The following is a 17,763-nucleotide window of genomic DNA, read 5'->3' on the forward strand; positions in this document are numbered from 1 at the left end:
TTATTCTAGCCACATTGAGGCTCAATAGCTTCGAAATCAGGTTCTATTAATCATCTTCTAATACTTACCGTACTTATGGCCGTCTCATATCTGATAGTAAAAAAATTTTTTTTTGCAGCAGACACAAATAATTTTGAAGAATGCTATCGATTTGATAATACTTGGCAGGTTAAACATCTGGGGGTGTGCCGCTTACAAAGACCCAACTGTCGACTCACTGTAATCATTTATGTCCTGCTGCTATTGTTCTAAACACCACTGTATGTGCGTAGCAGATAATCTATTGGTAAACATACTTACATACATACATATGTACATGCACAACGTTCGAATTTTTCTGCGAATTACATACTTATGTATATTTATTGGCCGATGATGTGGCAAGCATTTGTGTTTACATTGCAGTTGTTGTTTGCGCAGCATTTTTATTTCATTTCGGCAAGGACGCACGTAATTAGATTGCAAAACTCGGCTGCAACGCCATTTCGTTTAGGAAGTCATCGTTGTCGAAATTGTGTCCGGCATATTTGTCAAAGTGGGTGTACGTGTGCACAGGCAATTGCGAAGTTACGCAGTACACTGTGGGTTTGGGCTGATGTGGTGGGATTTTGTCGCCGTAACATAGCATATGCATAGTAGAGGCATCGGAAGCCGCTTGTCATGCAACGCAATTCGAGCCTCATTATTGGGCAAATTGTCGCTTTGTTCTCACACGGATGGACAGCTTAGCGAAGCCGGTGTGGGCGCTGCTGAGAAATCACATGCATCAATCTGAGGCTGGTTTGGCTGGGTATGCAAAAGCCTCTTTGTATATTCGGCTGAATTACCTACGCATAGACTTATGATGTGTGTTCTGGTGTTGTTAATGTCACCGTTTCTGTTGTTAATCGCTACTGATGACGACGTTGTTTTCAGTATGCCAAAAGAACTTTTGATTTCAGCTATTACGCTTTTCAAGTGTTGATATGACCACGCTGCTTATTGTTAATGAGTTGTTCTCCGTGACACATAATAATACTAAGTTTGGTTTGTGAGGTTCAATATTAAATGTATTTTCATTAATACATGCATATGCACATATGTAAGTGTATTAACTATTAATCTTTCCAGCATTTTAATCTCTGATAATACTGGAAGCTACTTATGTACACTTTTGGAAATGTACTGATAACATGAAGATTTACTAATGACGTAGGAGCCAAGTCGCAAATGCGATGTCTGTTTTTTTGATGAAAGGAAAGACGAAAGTTTCGCCCTCATTCATTACCAGACTCATTTGCTTCATTTGCTTATCAAACTGGAGAAAGCAGAAAAAACGGCACGGTTGTTGAGTCCAATAACATCAATATCAACGGCGTACGCCAGCAGCTGTACACTCTTATAGAAGATTGTGCTCGATTAAGTTCTGCAGCTCGAATTATTTTATTCAGAAGAAGGTTGAAGAAGTTACACGAAAGAGAGTCGCCTTGTCTGAAACCTCGTTTGGTATCGAACGGCTCGGAGAGGTCTTTCTCGATCCTGACGGAGCTTTTGGTGTTGCTCAACGTCAGCTTATACAGCCGTATTAGGTTTGCGTGGATACCAAATTCAGACATCGCGGCATAATGGCAGCTCCTTTTCGTGCTGTCCAAAGTAGCTTTGAAATCTACGAAGAGGTGGTGCTTGTCGCACGGTGAATATCTGGTCAGTTATTGATTTTCCAGGTCTAAAGTCATATTGATAAGGTTCAAACAGTTTGTTGACGGTGCACTTTAATCTTTCACCCAATACGCTCGGTAGTTGGCGCAGATTGGAGACCCCACAATGCCTTTCAATGGAATGGGCAGAACAAATTTAAATTCTAATAGTCGGGCATGCTTACGTCCGACCATATTCTACAAAGAAGCTGATGCATGATCCTTATCAGTTCTTCCCCGCTGTATTTGAATAGATAATTTATTTTATTTTATTTTTTACCCTTACGTACCTGTGGCTAAACTTAGGTTATAGATGGCTGATCTCACAGCGAGACGGGGATCACTCTTAGGCTGTTAAGTACAATCATTTGCGAAGCCGTATGAAAAGCTCCTGATGGTGGATATCACCAAAAAAGGTCTTTCACCTATAACATGTTTAATATCTACATCCGTGTTTAAACATATGAGATCCAACGTGTTTTTCGAGAAGAAACTCAACACTGATTCTATCTCATCTTTTTCGAAACAGCAAACACAGCTGGTATCCGGTAACATGTTCAATCTTACTGCATGATCACTTATTTTTAAACTTATACAGGAGCCAGAAGGAGCTTTCGACTGCACAGCTTCTGGTAATTGATTAACGCATGCTAAACTGGCCTAAGACCCAACAGTCCAGTGGTGAACCAATTACCTTCTAGCTCAAGTGATCTTGCCGCTTTCCTGACGCTTGAGGCACGTCCTGTTCAGTTGCCCCACTACTACTTGCCCAGCACGCTTCTGACACACTCTATCGTACTGGCGTACCCCGAGGCCTGCTATGCTTTTAACGGCCCGGAAGCAGTTCTGACATAAGCCAAACAATTATTTCTGCTCAGTGTCACTCTAGCATGCTCAGGTGACAGAATGTTGCAACCACCAGAAAACCGAAATAAAAACGTTAAATTCCTAATCATAGTTCGTTTCGAAGTTGAAGCCCAGTTCAGAAGACAATCTGAAGATATCTAGTGTTAAGTGTCAATTTCGAAAACCTTGCATGTAGACACATTCATGCTTTTCCTCTATCACGAAAATCTAAACACAAAAAGTATCATAATACCCGAAAGCAACATAAAATATGGCACACGCATTTCAATTGGGACTTTTCGGATGATCAAATAAATGAGCACATGAGCCTATAATGGGCGATTTGTCGGCATTACACCACTCAACACGCCACACAAGCAAATGAAACTGAATGAGTGCACGAGTGGGGCCATTGTATGTCTAAAGCCAATTACTCAATAATAGTCGAAGGAGATGAGTATCTGTAAACAATAAATATTATAGAGCTGCTAAAACGCAAATGGTTGAATGGTTATGTGGCCAAATTCCGTTCAGCCGTCCATGCGTCAGCAGAATTCGCAAATTTGTTTTGATTTATCGACATTATAGCAACGAGCAGTCACGAAGCCATAAATCAAGTATGCGCAATGAGAAAGATGTAGCCGTAGACAACAGCCGCCAACAGCGAGATGATGGGTAGGCAGACGACTGGTAGATAATCAGGTTGATATCGATTATTTTGACACAAGCAAAGCATCTTCATAACAAATGAGTGCACAGTGTGCTGCAGCTGTTTGTAAAACGAAAATGTAGGCATATAAAATGCATATGCTAATAAAATCGAAAGATAAAATGGTACAGAGTTTTCCGGCAAGTAATAGGACTGAAGCAATTAAAAAGTATAGAACCAATCAATATAATTCTTTAAAAACTTTCAAAATAGGCTCCTTCTGTGTCGATGCAGCGCTGCCAGCGCAATTTCCAAGCATTGAATGCGCCACGGAAGGCGTTCTCCGGAACAGTTTTGTAATCCGAGGTGCATGCTGCTTGGATCCCCTCTGTCATCTCAAAATGCTTGCTTTTGATCGGCCTTTTCAAGCAAGAAAACAAAAAAAGTCCAGGGCCACATCTGCGCTGTAAGGCGGCTGCAGAACATTGGGATGCCGGCCTTGGTTAGATAGCTATCACAGATAGGTGGTGTGAGCCGGGGCGTTGTCGTGGTGCAACTTCTCCCCTTCCCTTCGTTTGAGTACTTCCAGGTAAAACTAGGCGTTGACAGTTTGTCCAAGAGGAACAAATACATAATGGACGATGTCTTATGGAAATTCAATTTTATCAAAATCACAAGCCTACGAATGGCACAAAGCCTTTAAAGACGGTCGCGAAATCGTTGAAGACATGCCCCGTTCTGGTGAGCTCGACATCTCTCGCGAGTCCGTTCGAATGATTTTGGTGGATATTTTGGATGCGAAATTTACTTGACTGATAAAGTTGAATTTTCTTCGAAAGAGTACCGTAAACAGGTCTTTTTGGACATGCTTGATCGTGGGAATTCCGATTCCACACTCACGAAGAACATTATAACTACATTCATGGGAATGTAGGAAAACAAGCCGAAACCAAAAAAACCACGCCAAAGCCGCTCAAAAATAAAGGTGATGCTGATTACTTTCTTCGATATTCGTGGTTTGGCGCATTATGAATTTTTTTTCGGAAGAACAGACGGTCATCTTTGGCCGTATTGAGGCGTTTGCGTGAGAACATCCATCGAAAACGGTCGGAATCGTGAAAGAATAATTCTTGGGTTTTACACGACCGAATCAACCACCGCATTCACCAGATTTGGCTCCGTGTGATTTTTTCTAGTTTCTTAAACTGAAGTTGCCGTTCCGTGGAACCCGTTTTCAGGTGATCGAAGAGATAAAACAAGAGAATTTTGGAGAAAGAGAGAAAGGACCTGAAGGCCATCCCAAAAAGTGCTTATGAAAAGTGTTTCGAGGACTGGAAAAGTCGTTGGCATAAGTGTATTAAATTTGTTGGAGAATACTTTGAAGGCGAAAGATAAATATTGATGAATAATTAAACATTTTGTGTTTTATTCACAATTCCCCGGTCGCCCCCTTCTCAGGCAATACTCAAGGTTCAAGAGTATTTCTACTGAGGAAACAATACTCATAAGCTTCTAGAGCCGTTTAGAAGGTTTTGAATTTGTTTGTATCAATAATTGCCAGAATTTACAAATAAAATATTGGCCTCACACACTGTACATCACCGCTTTATTTCGCAGACACCAGCGCGTGTTGGACTTAAGATGCCACTTTAAGCACACGACATATTGAAATAAATTTGCACGCATATTCTTATAAGGTGATGATTTTGTAATACTTGTGTGCGTATGCGAGCTTGGTGGCACTTGTTGCACGCGTCGGATGTTCGTAGCACATAGGTAGGTAAATTAAGTGTAGTGGGGATGCGTAAGTGTGGCTTGCTTCAGATTATTCGTTGCCGCAGTTATTCTGCGTTTAATTGCCGTTACAGCAGATATAATGCGCAGATATTGTTGCACCGTAGCAATTTTTATATTCTTGGAACCAGTTGCTACAGAGTATACAATAGATACAACAACCAAATTTGTCTAAAAAAATGTAAAAAATAAATTAATAAATTTAAAAAAATGAGCCCGCGTTGACAGGATAACTCCTTAAAGGATCATCTAAAGTGGAAAATATGTATTTTAGTTAAAATTTTAACTTAGAACTTGGACGAAGGAAAAAAAATCTGAGAACAGGATTTTTGGCAGACATTTCTACAAAAAATTTCTTTCAAAAAGTTGTAATAAAAAAACTCCTTCGTCCACGTCTTCAAGAATTGCATCTCAAAGACTTGTAAAAATTTCATGAAGATCGGTTGAGTAGTTCTCGAGAAATCTTGCCAACCGGCTTCAAAAACACAGTTTTGAGAAAAACGCCTTCAAAGGCGGCGCACTGGCCTAGCTAGACTCGAGCGCACACGTTCTCAAGGCTGTATCTCCGAAACTATTACTCGGATCAACTTGAATCAATTTAGGAAACTATTCCAGAGGTGTTCTAGAATTTAATGAGACCATAAAAAATTATATTTTTTGAAACCCGTAAGCACATGTAACCCCTGATGGGAGAAGGTGTAAAAATTTGATGATTTTTGGGGAAACCACATATCTCGGGATGCGTTCGACCGATTTCGACCAATTTTAGTGCGGGGCATTTTTCTCAAATCGCTATGTCATTTAATTAGACTACAACCACGCCTACTTTCCGTATACATAATACAATTTTAAATTCCATTTCATTCATTCACTTTCCAGTACAAAAATCAGGAAGCAATAGATACAACGGGCTAAAACTTTTCTTTAATAATCCCTTTAAAGTATGCCACCTTATGATCAAAAATTGTCCAAATCCAGCAAAAATAGTTCAAGCCTCTATATACCGAATATTTGGAGCCCGGTACCTATAGTTGACTTTTAATCGAAAATGTCGGTCAATGTGTGATATATATAACTGAAATTATTAGGTAATCCTTCTCTTATAATGGAATGTTTACTTGTTAAAAATGGGTTGATTCGGACCAATAATTCCCTTACCCTCCATATACTTAATATACAGATTTTAGAACTTCTGATGACTTTGTATAGCATATATCGGCCAGTATGTGAGTTATCCTACAATATATAACTAATATCTGAATTTTTGAACATCCGGCTGACTTTATACTGTATAATGGGTTGTTAAAAAAGTCTTGCGGTATTTTTATTGATTGTTTTTTTTTTTTTTTTGTTGAAATTGAAATGAAATTTTGATGACTCATGCCCAGCTCTTGACCGATGCTACGGCTGCTACTATGCCAGCCTCTTTCGACCAATTCAGCGAATTGATCGCAGTTTTCGACGACAGGCCTTCCGGAGCGTGGCGAATCTTCGACCACTTCTACACCAGAACGAAAACGTTGAAACCATCGTTGTGCGGTGGAAATGAAAACTGTATCGGGTCCATAAACTGGACAAATTTTATTGCCGGCTGGAGATGCATTTTTGCCTTTATCGTAGTAGTACTGTAAAATATTTCTCTTTATTTTGCTCCATGTTTGCAACGCTATAACTCACGAAGGACTGAAAAGAAACGAGAATCAATCAAACACGTGATAGCGCGTGAAATGAGCTTTCCAAAAAGTTATTGCATGACCCGATGCGACGAATAAAACTAGAACTACGCGCTTTCAGCGCCAACTAGCGAAAATACCGCAAGACTTTTTTGACAACCTAATATGATTAGCTTCTTAGTACAAGGTGCGTTCAAAAGTACACAGGACTTTAAAAAAACAAAAGACAGAGCAAATGGTTTTCTCGGCAAAATCAATTTATTTTATTCAAAATAGTCTCCTTCTGCTTTAACACAGCACTGTCCAAAGGAATGTCGAGCAAGTATTTTAGCTCGTTGGCCGGTATGGCCGCCAGTATGCCGGTGCAAGCCTTTTGAATGGCCTCTACGTCTACATACCGCTCTCCTTTCATGTTCAAATGCATTTTTCCGAAAAGGAAGAAGTCGCACGGTGCCGTATCAGGTGAATATAGGGAGTGGTTAATGGTTAAAATGTGATTTTTGGTCAAATAATCGGTCACAAGCGTCAATCGATGAGAGCAATTTCTGATCGACAGAATTTAATGTTGGCTCTTTGTTCGAAGCTCATTTTCGCACCGATAACACAAACATACTGACACTTAAAACGCAATAACTTCACTTTCAATCAAGGAAATGTCATTCTCACTGGACAAACGATAAAGATAGCAGATTCTAACGCATCAGTCGACATATAAATGGCGCCCCGAGGGGCACTAGATTCAAAAGGTCCTGTTTACTTTGGAACGCACCTTGTATATGTTAATATGACTTTACATGACTTTACTCTGATTGGTTTTACACCTTAAAGCATTTCCCTGGCTCTGATTACTACAAGTTGCAAGAGTATAAAATCTTTGGTTGCACCCGAACTTAGTCTTTCTTTATTTTTTATTGGGTATGCATCGTGTTAGTACGTCGTGTAGAGGTCGTAAAAAGGATATTTGACCACGTAGCTGAAACCCAAGTTACAGTAATTAAATGCAGCATTGCTGAGAAGAGAAGTGGGCTCATAATATACTGGAGCCCAAAAATTAGCCGAAACCAAAAAAAAAAAAAATTCGCTGAAGTCATTGAATGTCATCTGATTGAAGGCTATGATAAGTATATGGAATATTGGATTAATAATTGGTTTACTTTGTTTGGCTCGTTACTCTGTGCTTAAGGCGATAATAGATATTTGTATCAAAATAAGCGAAAATAATTTTTTGTCAGTCCGGGTAGGTTTTGATCAATAATTTATCAGCCATTTATTTTGTACATTTTTCGCTTATTATTTATAAAACACTTAGTAATTCTGTGAGTTATAGTGTTTGCTAAAGAAACTACTGTATTTCTACTTTGTAAAAAAAAAGAAAGTTTTAAAAAGTAAGGCCTAATAACCGCTGTATTATACAAGTCAAACAGTCTTGAAAATTCTTTCTGCTCAAATACACAATATGTTTCTTAATATTTATGAAACATACATATTTATCACATAAATCGGGGTTACATATTTGGTATATTTGAGAATATAAGATATTAGATGTTGATTAATATCTTCATTAAATTAATAATTATATACTCAATTCATTAAATAAATTTGAAGAACAAAAGCTCATGCTAAGAAATTTATTAAAAACTGATGACTGAATGCTTTGGCTGGGTGTTTCTTGAATTAAATTTGTGCAGAAATAATAAAATAAATTAGTTGTCACTGCAAAATATGGCAGCATTACTTTTAAGAGTCTCTTATATATTTGTACATATACATATATGTATGCATGAGAGCGTGTGAGAATTAAATAACGGCTTTTATAATAAATCTACTTCGTCTTTTCAAATTTGCGCACCTGCCAAAACCAGTTTAGATATTATTTTTATTAAAAATATATTCGCACGCCTAGTGCTAGTCGGCCATTCTTGGTCGCTTTTTTCACGTTGCTTCAACGCATAACAGTAAAATCATATGCTTATGGCATACATGAAAACATAATAGGTTACAATTTACCGACGCACTGATTGACCTATATGGCAAGACAAATTTTTAAAATTGCAACGAAACTGAAAGCCCAACAACAACAATTAGGAGTGCTCATGGGATTTTGCGGCATACCATATACCCGATTGCACATTCGTAAGCGGATTTATTCAATGCGTTCATATGTAGCTAATCAAATATGCACAAAACAGTTATGTTAATTTTACAATACTCAATTTGAAAATTTATGTCACTCCTAAATTTAGTACAAACAGCAATTTACAAAGCAACGTGTTACTTGCCATCACATGACCCGCTAACTGACTGACATTTCAAATAATGGAATAATGGCAATCAAAACGTTTGTTTTGCTCCATCACATGATCAGATTTTTACTTTGTTTTATTTTTTCAAACAGCAAAACAAAATAATAATGAAGTACCTCAAGTGAATGCGTCAGCCGCAAGCTAGTACGGCCGTTATGTTGGTGTTTAGTGCTTATGCAGATGGCTTTGTTATTGCCCTCAATTATAATTAAATAATTTTACCGAAATGAAGTCGAAATAAAGTCGAAAACTGTAATTTATTCAATCGAATGCATTGACCTCGCTGCAGTCGGCTCGAAAGGGTAACGAAAAGATAAAGGCAACGGCTCATCGATAGCTATCATGTATAACAAAATATGATGGAACGTTACTTTTTATGGCGAAGATGCCATAAGTGCACTTTAATGATTTTGAATCTTAAAATGGCAGTTTTCGTTAAAGTTCAAATTAATTTGCGTTGACTGATTAATGGACTGATGATTGAAGTGGATATGCCAGACAAGAAAGCATGCCCCGTAGGAATATGTTAAGTGATGAAAGCTTTTTTCAAATAATTATTTACTAACTTGACGTAGCCCTACATGAAATACTCTAACTGCGTCAAATCGCACGACCGAAGCGGCCAATTGACTCGTGAAATAACTCGTTCACCAAACTTGGTTTTCAATAAATCGATTGTGACATTCACTGTGTGGCTTGTGGCGCCGTTCTGTTGAAACCACATATGGTCCAAGTCCATATCATGCAATTCAGGCCAAAAATATTCGGTTATCACAGTAACGTGCCGGTCATGATCACCACGGAAGAAGTACCGCCCAATGACGTCGCGGATCGCACCAAACCGTAACTCCTTCGGGATGCAATGGTGACTCATGGAGTACGTGTGGATTAGTGCCTGACTAATAACGCATATTTTACTTATTCACTGAGTTATTCAGCCAGAAATGAGCTGCATCGCTGAAGATGATTTTTTGATGAAAATCCGGTTAATTTTCAAGTAGTTGCTCCGCTCAATTCACGACCATACGACGATACTTGTGGTCAAGCGGCTACAGTTCTTGCATCAATTTGATCTTGTAAGGATCTAAATCAAGATCTTTTCGCAAAATTCACCACAACGACGTCACAGAGATGCCCAACGCTTGATAACAACGTGTGAGAGATTGATTTGTTAGCGGCAGCAATTTCTTGACTCTACGCGAACGTTTTGGACTGTGCACCACAAACAATTTCAAACCGTATGAAACTATGGAAAAGATCCAAAAGTGTGGAAAATGGATACCACATGAACTGAATGAAGAGTAATAGAAAACCAAGAAAAATTTCGCTTCAAAGACACAAAAAAAATCCGTTTTAGATCGAAATCTGATGAAGAACAAGTAAGGAAGGGCTAAGTTCGGGTGTCACCGAACATTTTATACTCTCGCATGATAGAGTGATAATCGAGATTTCATTATACGTCATTTACATATTTTTCAAATACCGTATTGTGTAAAGTTTTATTCCGCTATCATCATTGGTTCCTAATGTATATACTCGTATTATACAGAGAAGGCATCAGATGGAATTCAAAATAGCGTTATATTGGAAGAAGGCGTGGTTGTTAACCCATTTCACCCATATTTCGTACACGTCATCAGGGTGTTAAGAAAATATTATATACCGAATTTCATTGAAATCCATAAGTGGGCGACGCCACACCCATTTTTCATTTAAAAAAAAAATTCTGCCATTTCTTACGTAAAATTTAGTGTTTCTGACGTTTATTGTTAGTCGGTTAACGCACTTTTAGTGATTTTCAACATAACTTTTGTATGGGAGGTGGGCGTGGTTATTATCCGATTTCTTCCATTTTTAAACTATATATGTAAATGCCTGAAGGAAACGACTCTATGGAGTTTGGTTGACATAGCTATAGTTGTTTCCGAGATATGTACACAAAACTTAGTAGGGGCGGGCCACGCCTACTTTTCCAAAAGCGTTACATCCAAATATGCCCCTCTCTAATGCGATCTTTTGTGCCAATTTCACTTTAATATCTTTATTTATGGCTTAGTTATGACACTTTATAGGTTTTCGATTTTCGCCTTTTTGTGGGCGTGGCAGTGGGCCGATTTTGCCCATCTTCGAACTTAACCTTCTTATGGAGCCAAGAAATACGTGTACCAAGTTTCATCAAGATATATCAATTTTTACTCAAGTTACAGCTTGCACGGACAGACGGACGGACAGACGTCATCTTTTAGTTTTAGGACTTACAAACAACCGTTATGTGAACAAAGCTAGCAACTTTGTTGCGAGAGTATAAAAATGTATTCGATTCCTAAGCAGAAGTTCGAAAATTCTATTGACATGGTATCCAGAAAATGCCAGAAACCGCTCATTTCGCCTGATATATGAGTATCACTTTTAAAGGTACGGATTTCTTAGAAGGTCACCATGTGGCACTTCACAATTATTCTTGGTAATTTGCTTATGTGGTTCAAGTTTCAAAGTATTTGTATGCATATGTATGTATATTGTAAAAGAACTAAAAATTATGCACAAATTGGCAATTTATAGTAAACCAAAATTGTACTTGACATTGAAATTTCAAAATATGCATTATAATGGCTTACACATTGAGTGAACAAAATTATATAATGATATATATTTTGCTTACAGACTTTTCTTTGGAACCACTGCATAAAATATTGGTTACCAAATAGATAGTGTGGAGGTCTTTGATATAGGAAAAACTCTGGCAGAAATATATGCACTCCAATGTGTTTGCTGTTTTAACATTTTCTGAAAAAATTTACCATATAATTTTTATATTTTTAAAATCATCAGAAAGTAGAGATTTCAGCAAATATGAAATCTACTAACTTTGAAATAAAACTTAATATTTTTAGATAGGAATTTTTGATTGAAAATTAGGGTATTGTTGGATTTTAAGTTGAAAGAAAGTTTTCTCTTAAATGTTTTAAATTACAAAAAACGATTGTCTTTGGAACATAAAAAGATAATTCCCAATTCCCTAAAAGAAAATTATTTTTGTACAAGATAAAATCAAACAGCGCCAAATTTTGGAAATTTGAATTTTTCACAGAAATTTTGAGTTTATATAAAAAAGTGTTAGCTCAAAAGTTGTAGAACTTTTCATACCCTACAACTTTGTCATATAGTTTTTTTCTTAGCACTTGTAGTTTTGTCGGAAATCAAGATTAACCGTTTTTGACTATTAAAAATTCAGCCACGTCCCTCCCGTAAATTATTTTTCGTTTAATTTTTTATACTTTATCTTTCATGTTTTTACTTTCAGAAATGATTATAAAATACTTATATATTATATTTAAATTTGTTTACTCAGAACAAGTCATATGTGGTACATATCGAGTTTGTGGTACAGTTTAAACATCCAGAAATAAACATCAAGGACCTTACGAAATATATTTAATGTAGTACAACTGATGAGCTTATCGAGCTGAGTCGTTTTAATCAAATCCAGTTTCACCAATCCAATATCCTATGAGAAATTGTATATTTTAGATTTTGAGATATCGAACCAAAATTTTGCACAAATGCTTTCCTTACCAAGCCTATCATTAGCTGGTACCGCCGATATCGCACTATTATAAAAAAGCTGCCATTCAAATTGATCGTAGAAATCAAGTTCTTATATAGAAAACTTTTTTATATGAAAAGACGTATCCAAGTAAATTGGCATAGCTTGTTCTCCAAGACAACGTTCCAAACTCCGAATATCACTTCCGTTTAGTTGATCGTTCAAACTCAAGTTCTAAGGTCCTTAAGAAACTACCTCAGACTAATTTTTAAAGGAAGCTTTCATGAAAACTAAACATAGACACTAGAGTAAAGAAAGCAGCTAAATCACTTTACAGCTGTGAAAGAATGGTGGGGCTCAAATTGGGACTAAAGCCTCGGGTAACACATTGGCTCTGCACAGCAGTTTTAAGATCGATTATGATATTCGGTAAAAAAAAATATGAGATAAAGCGAATGGATAGCATACAAAGAGCAGCTACTTAATACATACTTATATGCATCAGTGTAGCTTTCAGAAATAACGCCAAATCAGGAACTAAATGTCATTATACATTTACTCCAAATAGGCTTGTTCTGTAAGTAACTTTCAGAGAAGTCAGTACTTAGACTGACGGATTCATCTCTATAGGTCGCCTATACTAAGGAGCCGTCAAAAGTATTTAGTAAGTTCCCCTCCGCATTGGCAACGGCGAATACCGCAGTCGATGGAACGATGAGCTGTACGAGATAAACGACGACATTGACTTAGTTCAGCGGATTAAGAGGCAGTAGTAAATGTTGAAGGAAGTGGAGGAAGAGTAAGACCGCCACTCCGTTGAAAAGACCATGTTGAGAAGGAGCTGGCTACACTTGGATTTTCCAATTGGCCCCAAACAGCGAAAAGGAAGAACCACTGGCGCGCTGTTGTAAACTCAGCTATAACGCGTAAGCGAAATTTCGAAATCCTACTTACATATATGCGGTTTCTAATATAGCCTTCCCATCCAAAGAAGAATCACAACAATGAATATATTTATAAGTACTGAAAGCTATACGGCTTTGAAGTCAATAAAATCTCTTAAGATTTCTTCAAGCATAATGAAAGAATGCCTTGATCTCTTTGTGGATCTAACATCATATTTCAGGATAAACCTGCAAAGGGTCCATGACATAGTGATTTTCCTGCCAAATTTACAATTAGACTCTGTAAAAGAGGAAATTTCTCTACTGCTGTATGTTTGTGTCATACCGACTATAGGTCAATGTCTAATTGGAAGACGTGGTAGCAGGCTGGTAACAGTATAGAATGGCTAGAAGTAGCCGGAGCATAGGGTTACCAAGAATATCACTATGTCTGCAGAAACTGCCAGAAGGTAGAAGAAGAGGCGAATGCAAAGATTTGTATAGGAAAAGAATCGCAACTATCAGTCGATGTTTCGGAGGTTTCACAGATAAAACTTTCTGTAGTATTGAACTTCATTAGAAGAACAGGGGGGTACAGCTAGGGCATAATGAAGTCAGAGGATTCCAATGGTTTCACAATGGGCCTAGGTGTGTCGTCAGATATCCACTCTACCTATCTACCTACCAATACGTATACTTATATACGCAAAAATAACATTCCGAGGTTTTTTGGCCGTAATTTAAAAAAAAATGAAAAACTTTGATTCTGCTTGTGGATTATTTTTACTTGGTCTTTTAAATTCTTTTACATCAAATCGAGAATATGATATCATGTAAATGGCCGCCGCCACAGTTGATTGTCATTTGAGCCCTTTTTATGGCATTTTCAATCACTTTGTCCAGAACTTCCGGCGATAGGTCCTCACATTCTTAACGGATATTGTCTTTAAGAGCTGCAAGAGTCTGAGGTTTGTTGACATAAACCAGCAACTTCAAAAAGCCCCACAAATAGAAGTCTGGAGCGGTCAAATCAAGCGATCTTGCTGTCCAGTGCAAATCGCCAAAACGGGAGATTATGCGCTCGGGAAATGCATACTTCAGCATATCGGTTGTGGCACGTGCAGTGGGTGCCGTTGCACTAGCCTGTTGGAACCACATTGCGGCAAAAAGAACTCGTTGATCATTGCTCTGTAGCACTCACCACTCACAGTAACCGTTTGGCCCGCGACGTCTTCGAAGTAAAAAGTTGCGATGACTCCTCTAGCGAAAACAGCGCACCATACAGTGACTTTGAGCGGGGTAATGCCCCAGAAGCGTAAATTTTGCTTATTTACACACCCGCTAAGATAGAAATGGTCCTCATCACACATAATTATTTTTGATGAAAAATGAAAAATCATCTTCCTCTTGGTGGTGATTAAGGATGGCTTGTGCGTATGTTAGACGCGATTGGCGTCGCAGTGCTTCACCAGTAGGCGTCAGATGGCTTGGAAATCTTCGACGAAATTCACGTTGCGCCAAAGCCACCGACCGATTATTGGTCAAATAAATAGTCACCAATAACCCACGTTCTGGAGCAGTGTAGCGTACCATTGTCTATTTACGTGTATTTCGCATGTGTTTACTACACAAATGTCAAAACAGAACTGACATTAGAGGTCAATTGCAAAATTTATAGCATCTTCTGATAGGAGGATTACTTTTGCGCCACCGTGTATTTGCAATAAGAAAGTGTGGTAGGGGTTACGTGGAACCTACTAAATGCGAAAATAACCTTTTTTTCTTAGCTACCATTTATATAATATATTTAAATGAATTACGCAGCGCTACTTACGCAACATGGCATTGCATCAGCACATATGTCACGTACGAATTTTCGTGTATCGATCGATTCATGAGCGATTATTTTGCGACGGCGACTTAACTTGCCACAAGTCAAAACGAAAGTGACGGCAACGTTTAATATACTATACATATATTTTTTCGATATTGAATTTAGACTTTCTGAAGCAGAAGAGTTGTGCGTGATTTGAAGGCACGACTAGCTTGTCAATAAGTGGAGTTTTACTGCTGCGTGTAATCCAAAGTACAGCATAAAGTGTGTAAATAACGGTGAATAATATGAGACCCAACCATCCGAAGACACTGTTTTTATTGTATAAATTCACTTTCGTAAAGTAAAGGACCATCATTCGATTGCAGGAAGTGGAAGTGACAACTCTATTGTTTCCGAAATAACTAAACAAAATGCTTCAAATAGTAAGTGAATAAAGTAAAATAGCTAAAAAGTAGCTATCACAATTTTTGATATCTTCAATGTGTTTTTTCAGCTACTGTCAACTTTGCTGTGCCTCCTGTTTACCACTCATGACACTGTCGTGGCAAGTTATATAGACGCACCACACGTTTTCAACGAAGCACCAAATGTTGCTGCCTTTGCCACGCCCATACCATGTGACTCACCGCCTTTGCAGGCTTATGGGGCTGCTGCCTTCGCTAAGCCACTCGTTTTCGCTTCTTACCCTGTTGGTTATGCGCAAGTGCCACAGTACAACTATGCAGCGCCTGCACCTTCGTTTGTGAAATATGCCGCTCAGCCACGCGTAAAAGTCACCGCCGGCTTGCCTGTAACCACTACATATACAACAGCTGTTGGTTTCGCAGCACCGCAAGTGCCAAATATCGGTGCACCACTGGCATTTCCAACTGCGCCCGCACCAGCCACATTTGCGGCGCCAACTGCAGCTTATGGCGCTGCGGTAGCTTTTGCTGCTCCGCCACCCTTCTTAGGTCCAGCGAGTTATGCCGCGCCCACAGTGTTTTCCGCAGGTTCCCCATTTAAGAAATTTAGTGCCCCTCTGCCTGTCGCAGGATACTCATACGCCCAGGGTATACCGAACGCGGCGTGGTAGGAAAAGTGGGAATTACAAAGCTTAAGTGTAAATAATTTTTAGTGAAATAAATATGGTTTTTGAGAAATATTGGGTGAATATTTTCTTTTTTCGTATAACTAAGACAAAATATTCGAAATTTTTTTTTTAAATTTAGTCGACCATTCAGTTATTGAGAGCGATTAAAACGGTTGCATTTTAAGTTATGCGTGCCTACAAATGCCATTTGGGTTTGAAGGTCAGTGAAGATAACAAAAATTGTTCTTCTCTTTAACCATTTGTCTTCGTAAAAGCCATTTTTTATGACTAAAAGCCCTGTCAATGAAATTAACTTAATATTGACTTTACATATCTTCTTAATCCACATTTCTTGTGTTTATTTGAGCTAATCTTTAAATTGGCTTAAAACCGCAAACATTTATTTAATTTGCCAACAAATCCGAATTTTGCATTGATCAACAGTAATTTACAATGGCATTGCCGTCATCCTAGCCTCAGCAGATCAATTAGTAGTAAACAAAATCGTCAAATCCATAAAATGAACAAATAAACATAATTATAAATTGTTAAAAGCTTTTGAAAGTCAATGCGACTGCATATAACTGGACTTAGCGTGAGCGTTGAAGAGAAGTTAATTGGCAGCACAGAAGCGAGAAAAAACAATGTAAGCGCCAAAAAAAAGAAAAGGGGTACACAAGAAGAGTGTGTAAGTCAAAAACAGCTTATTTTATGGTGAGAAACGCTTCGACAGAAGACACGTCATTTCTTTATATGCAAATAAGCACATACAACGGAGGTGAAATTGCATTAATTGATATATGTATAGGCTTTGAGTCTGTCTTCCCCATGGTAACTGAGGCAAAGCTAACGAAGCCATATCTTTAATATTTTGGAATTAAACAAAGCTAGAACAATTTTTTTTCTTTCCTACATAATTAAATATGTATTGAAGAGCCAAAAACGGGGTTATACTAACATTTCGATTCCGAATAACAGTTACTGAGACAATCATCTGAATCAACTTTGTCAAGGGGGCATATACGGGCAACGGAGATTCTAGGAACCGCTGCAGTCAAAAGCAAAACAAATAAGGAAAAAGTGAAAAGCTTATAATACCCTTCACAAATACAAAATATATCATAGAAGATATCTAGATTTTGATCAGTCAGCGGCTATATGCTATGGTGGCCCCGTAGCCCTTATGCTACAATATTAAGGGGGTATTCTACTCTAGAAGCATGAATATCAGGTAATTTTTAAAGTGTCGTAAAAAAAGACAATTAATATTTTTACTATCCATTTTTATGGTGTTTTTATTGATATCTTAAGAATACAGAAAAAAATTTTACAAAAAAATATTAAAAATTAAAATAATTAGAGGGGGGCGGAGAGACAGGTGTAAAAAAATGGCGCATCTTGGTGACATTGATCCTGTCTCTCCTGGTGGACTGAAAAAAAAAAATAAAAAGAAATTCTTAATCAGTAAGGATGCTGTTATAG

At 37.8% G+C, this 17,763-nt stretch overlaps 1 protein-coding gene across 1 annotated transcript; it reads left to right on the forward strand.

Annotated features, from left to right (window-relative positions):
• The first annotated feature begins 15,619 nt into the window (after positions 1–15,619).
• Positions 15,620–16,284, forward strand: LOC120776767 (protein PRRC1-like). The gene is made up of 2 exons (XM_040107730.1): positions 15,620–15,631; positions 15,703–16,284. The coding sequence occupies exons 1-2, from the start codon at positions 15,620–15,622 to the stop codon at positions 16,282–16,284; spliced, it is 594 nt and encodes a 197-aa protein (XP_039963664.1).
• Positions 16,285–17,763: the final 1,479 nt, after the last annotated feature.

The sequence above is a fragment of the Bactrocera tryoni genome, chromosome 5 (assembly GCF_016617805.1).
Source record: "Bactrocera tryoni isolate S06 chromosome 5, CSIRO_BtryS06_freeze2, whole genome shotgun sequence".
NCBI classification, from domain to species: Eukaryota; Metazoa; Arthropoda; class Insecta; order Diptera; family Tephritidae; genus Bactrocera; species Bactrocera tryoni.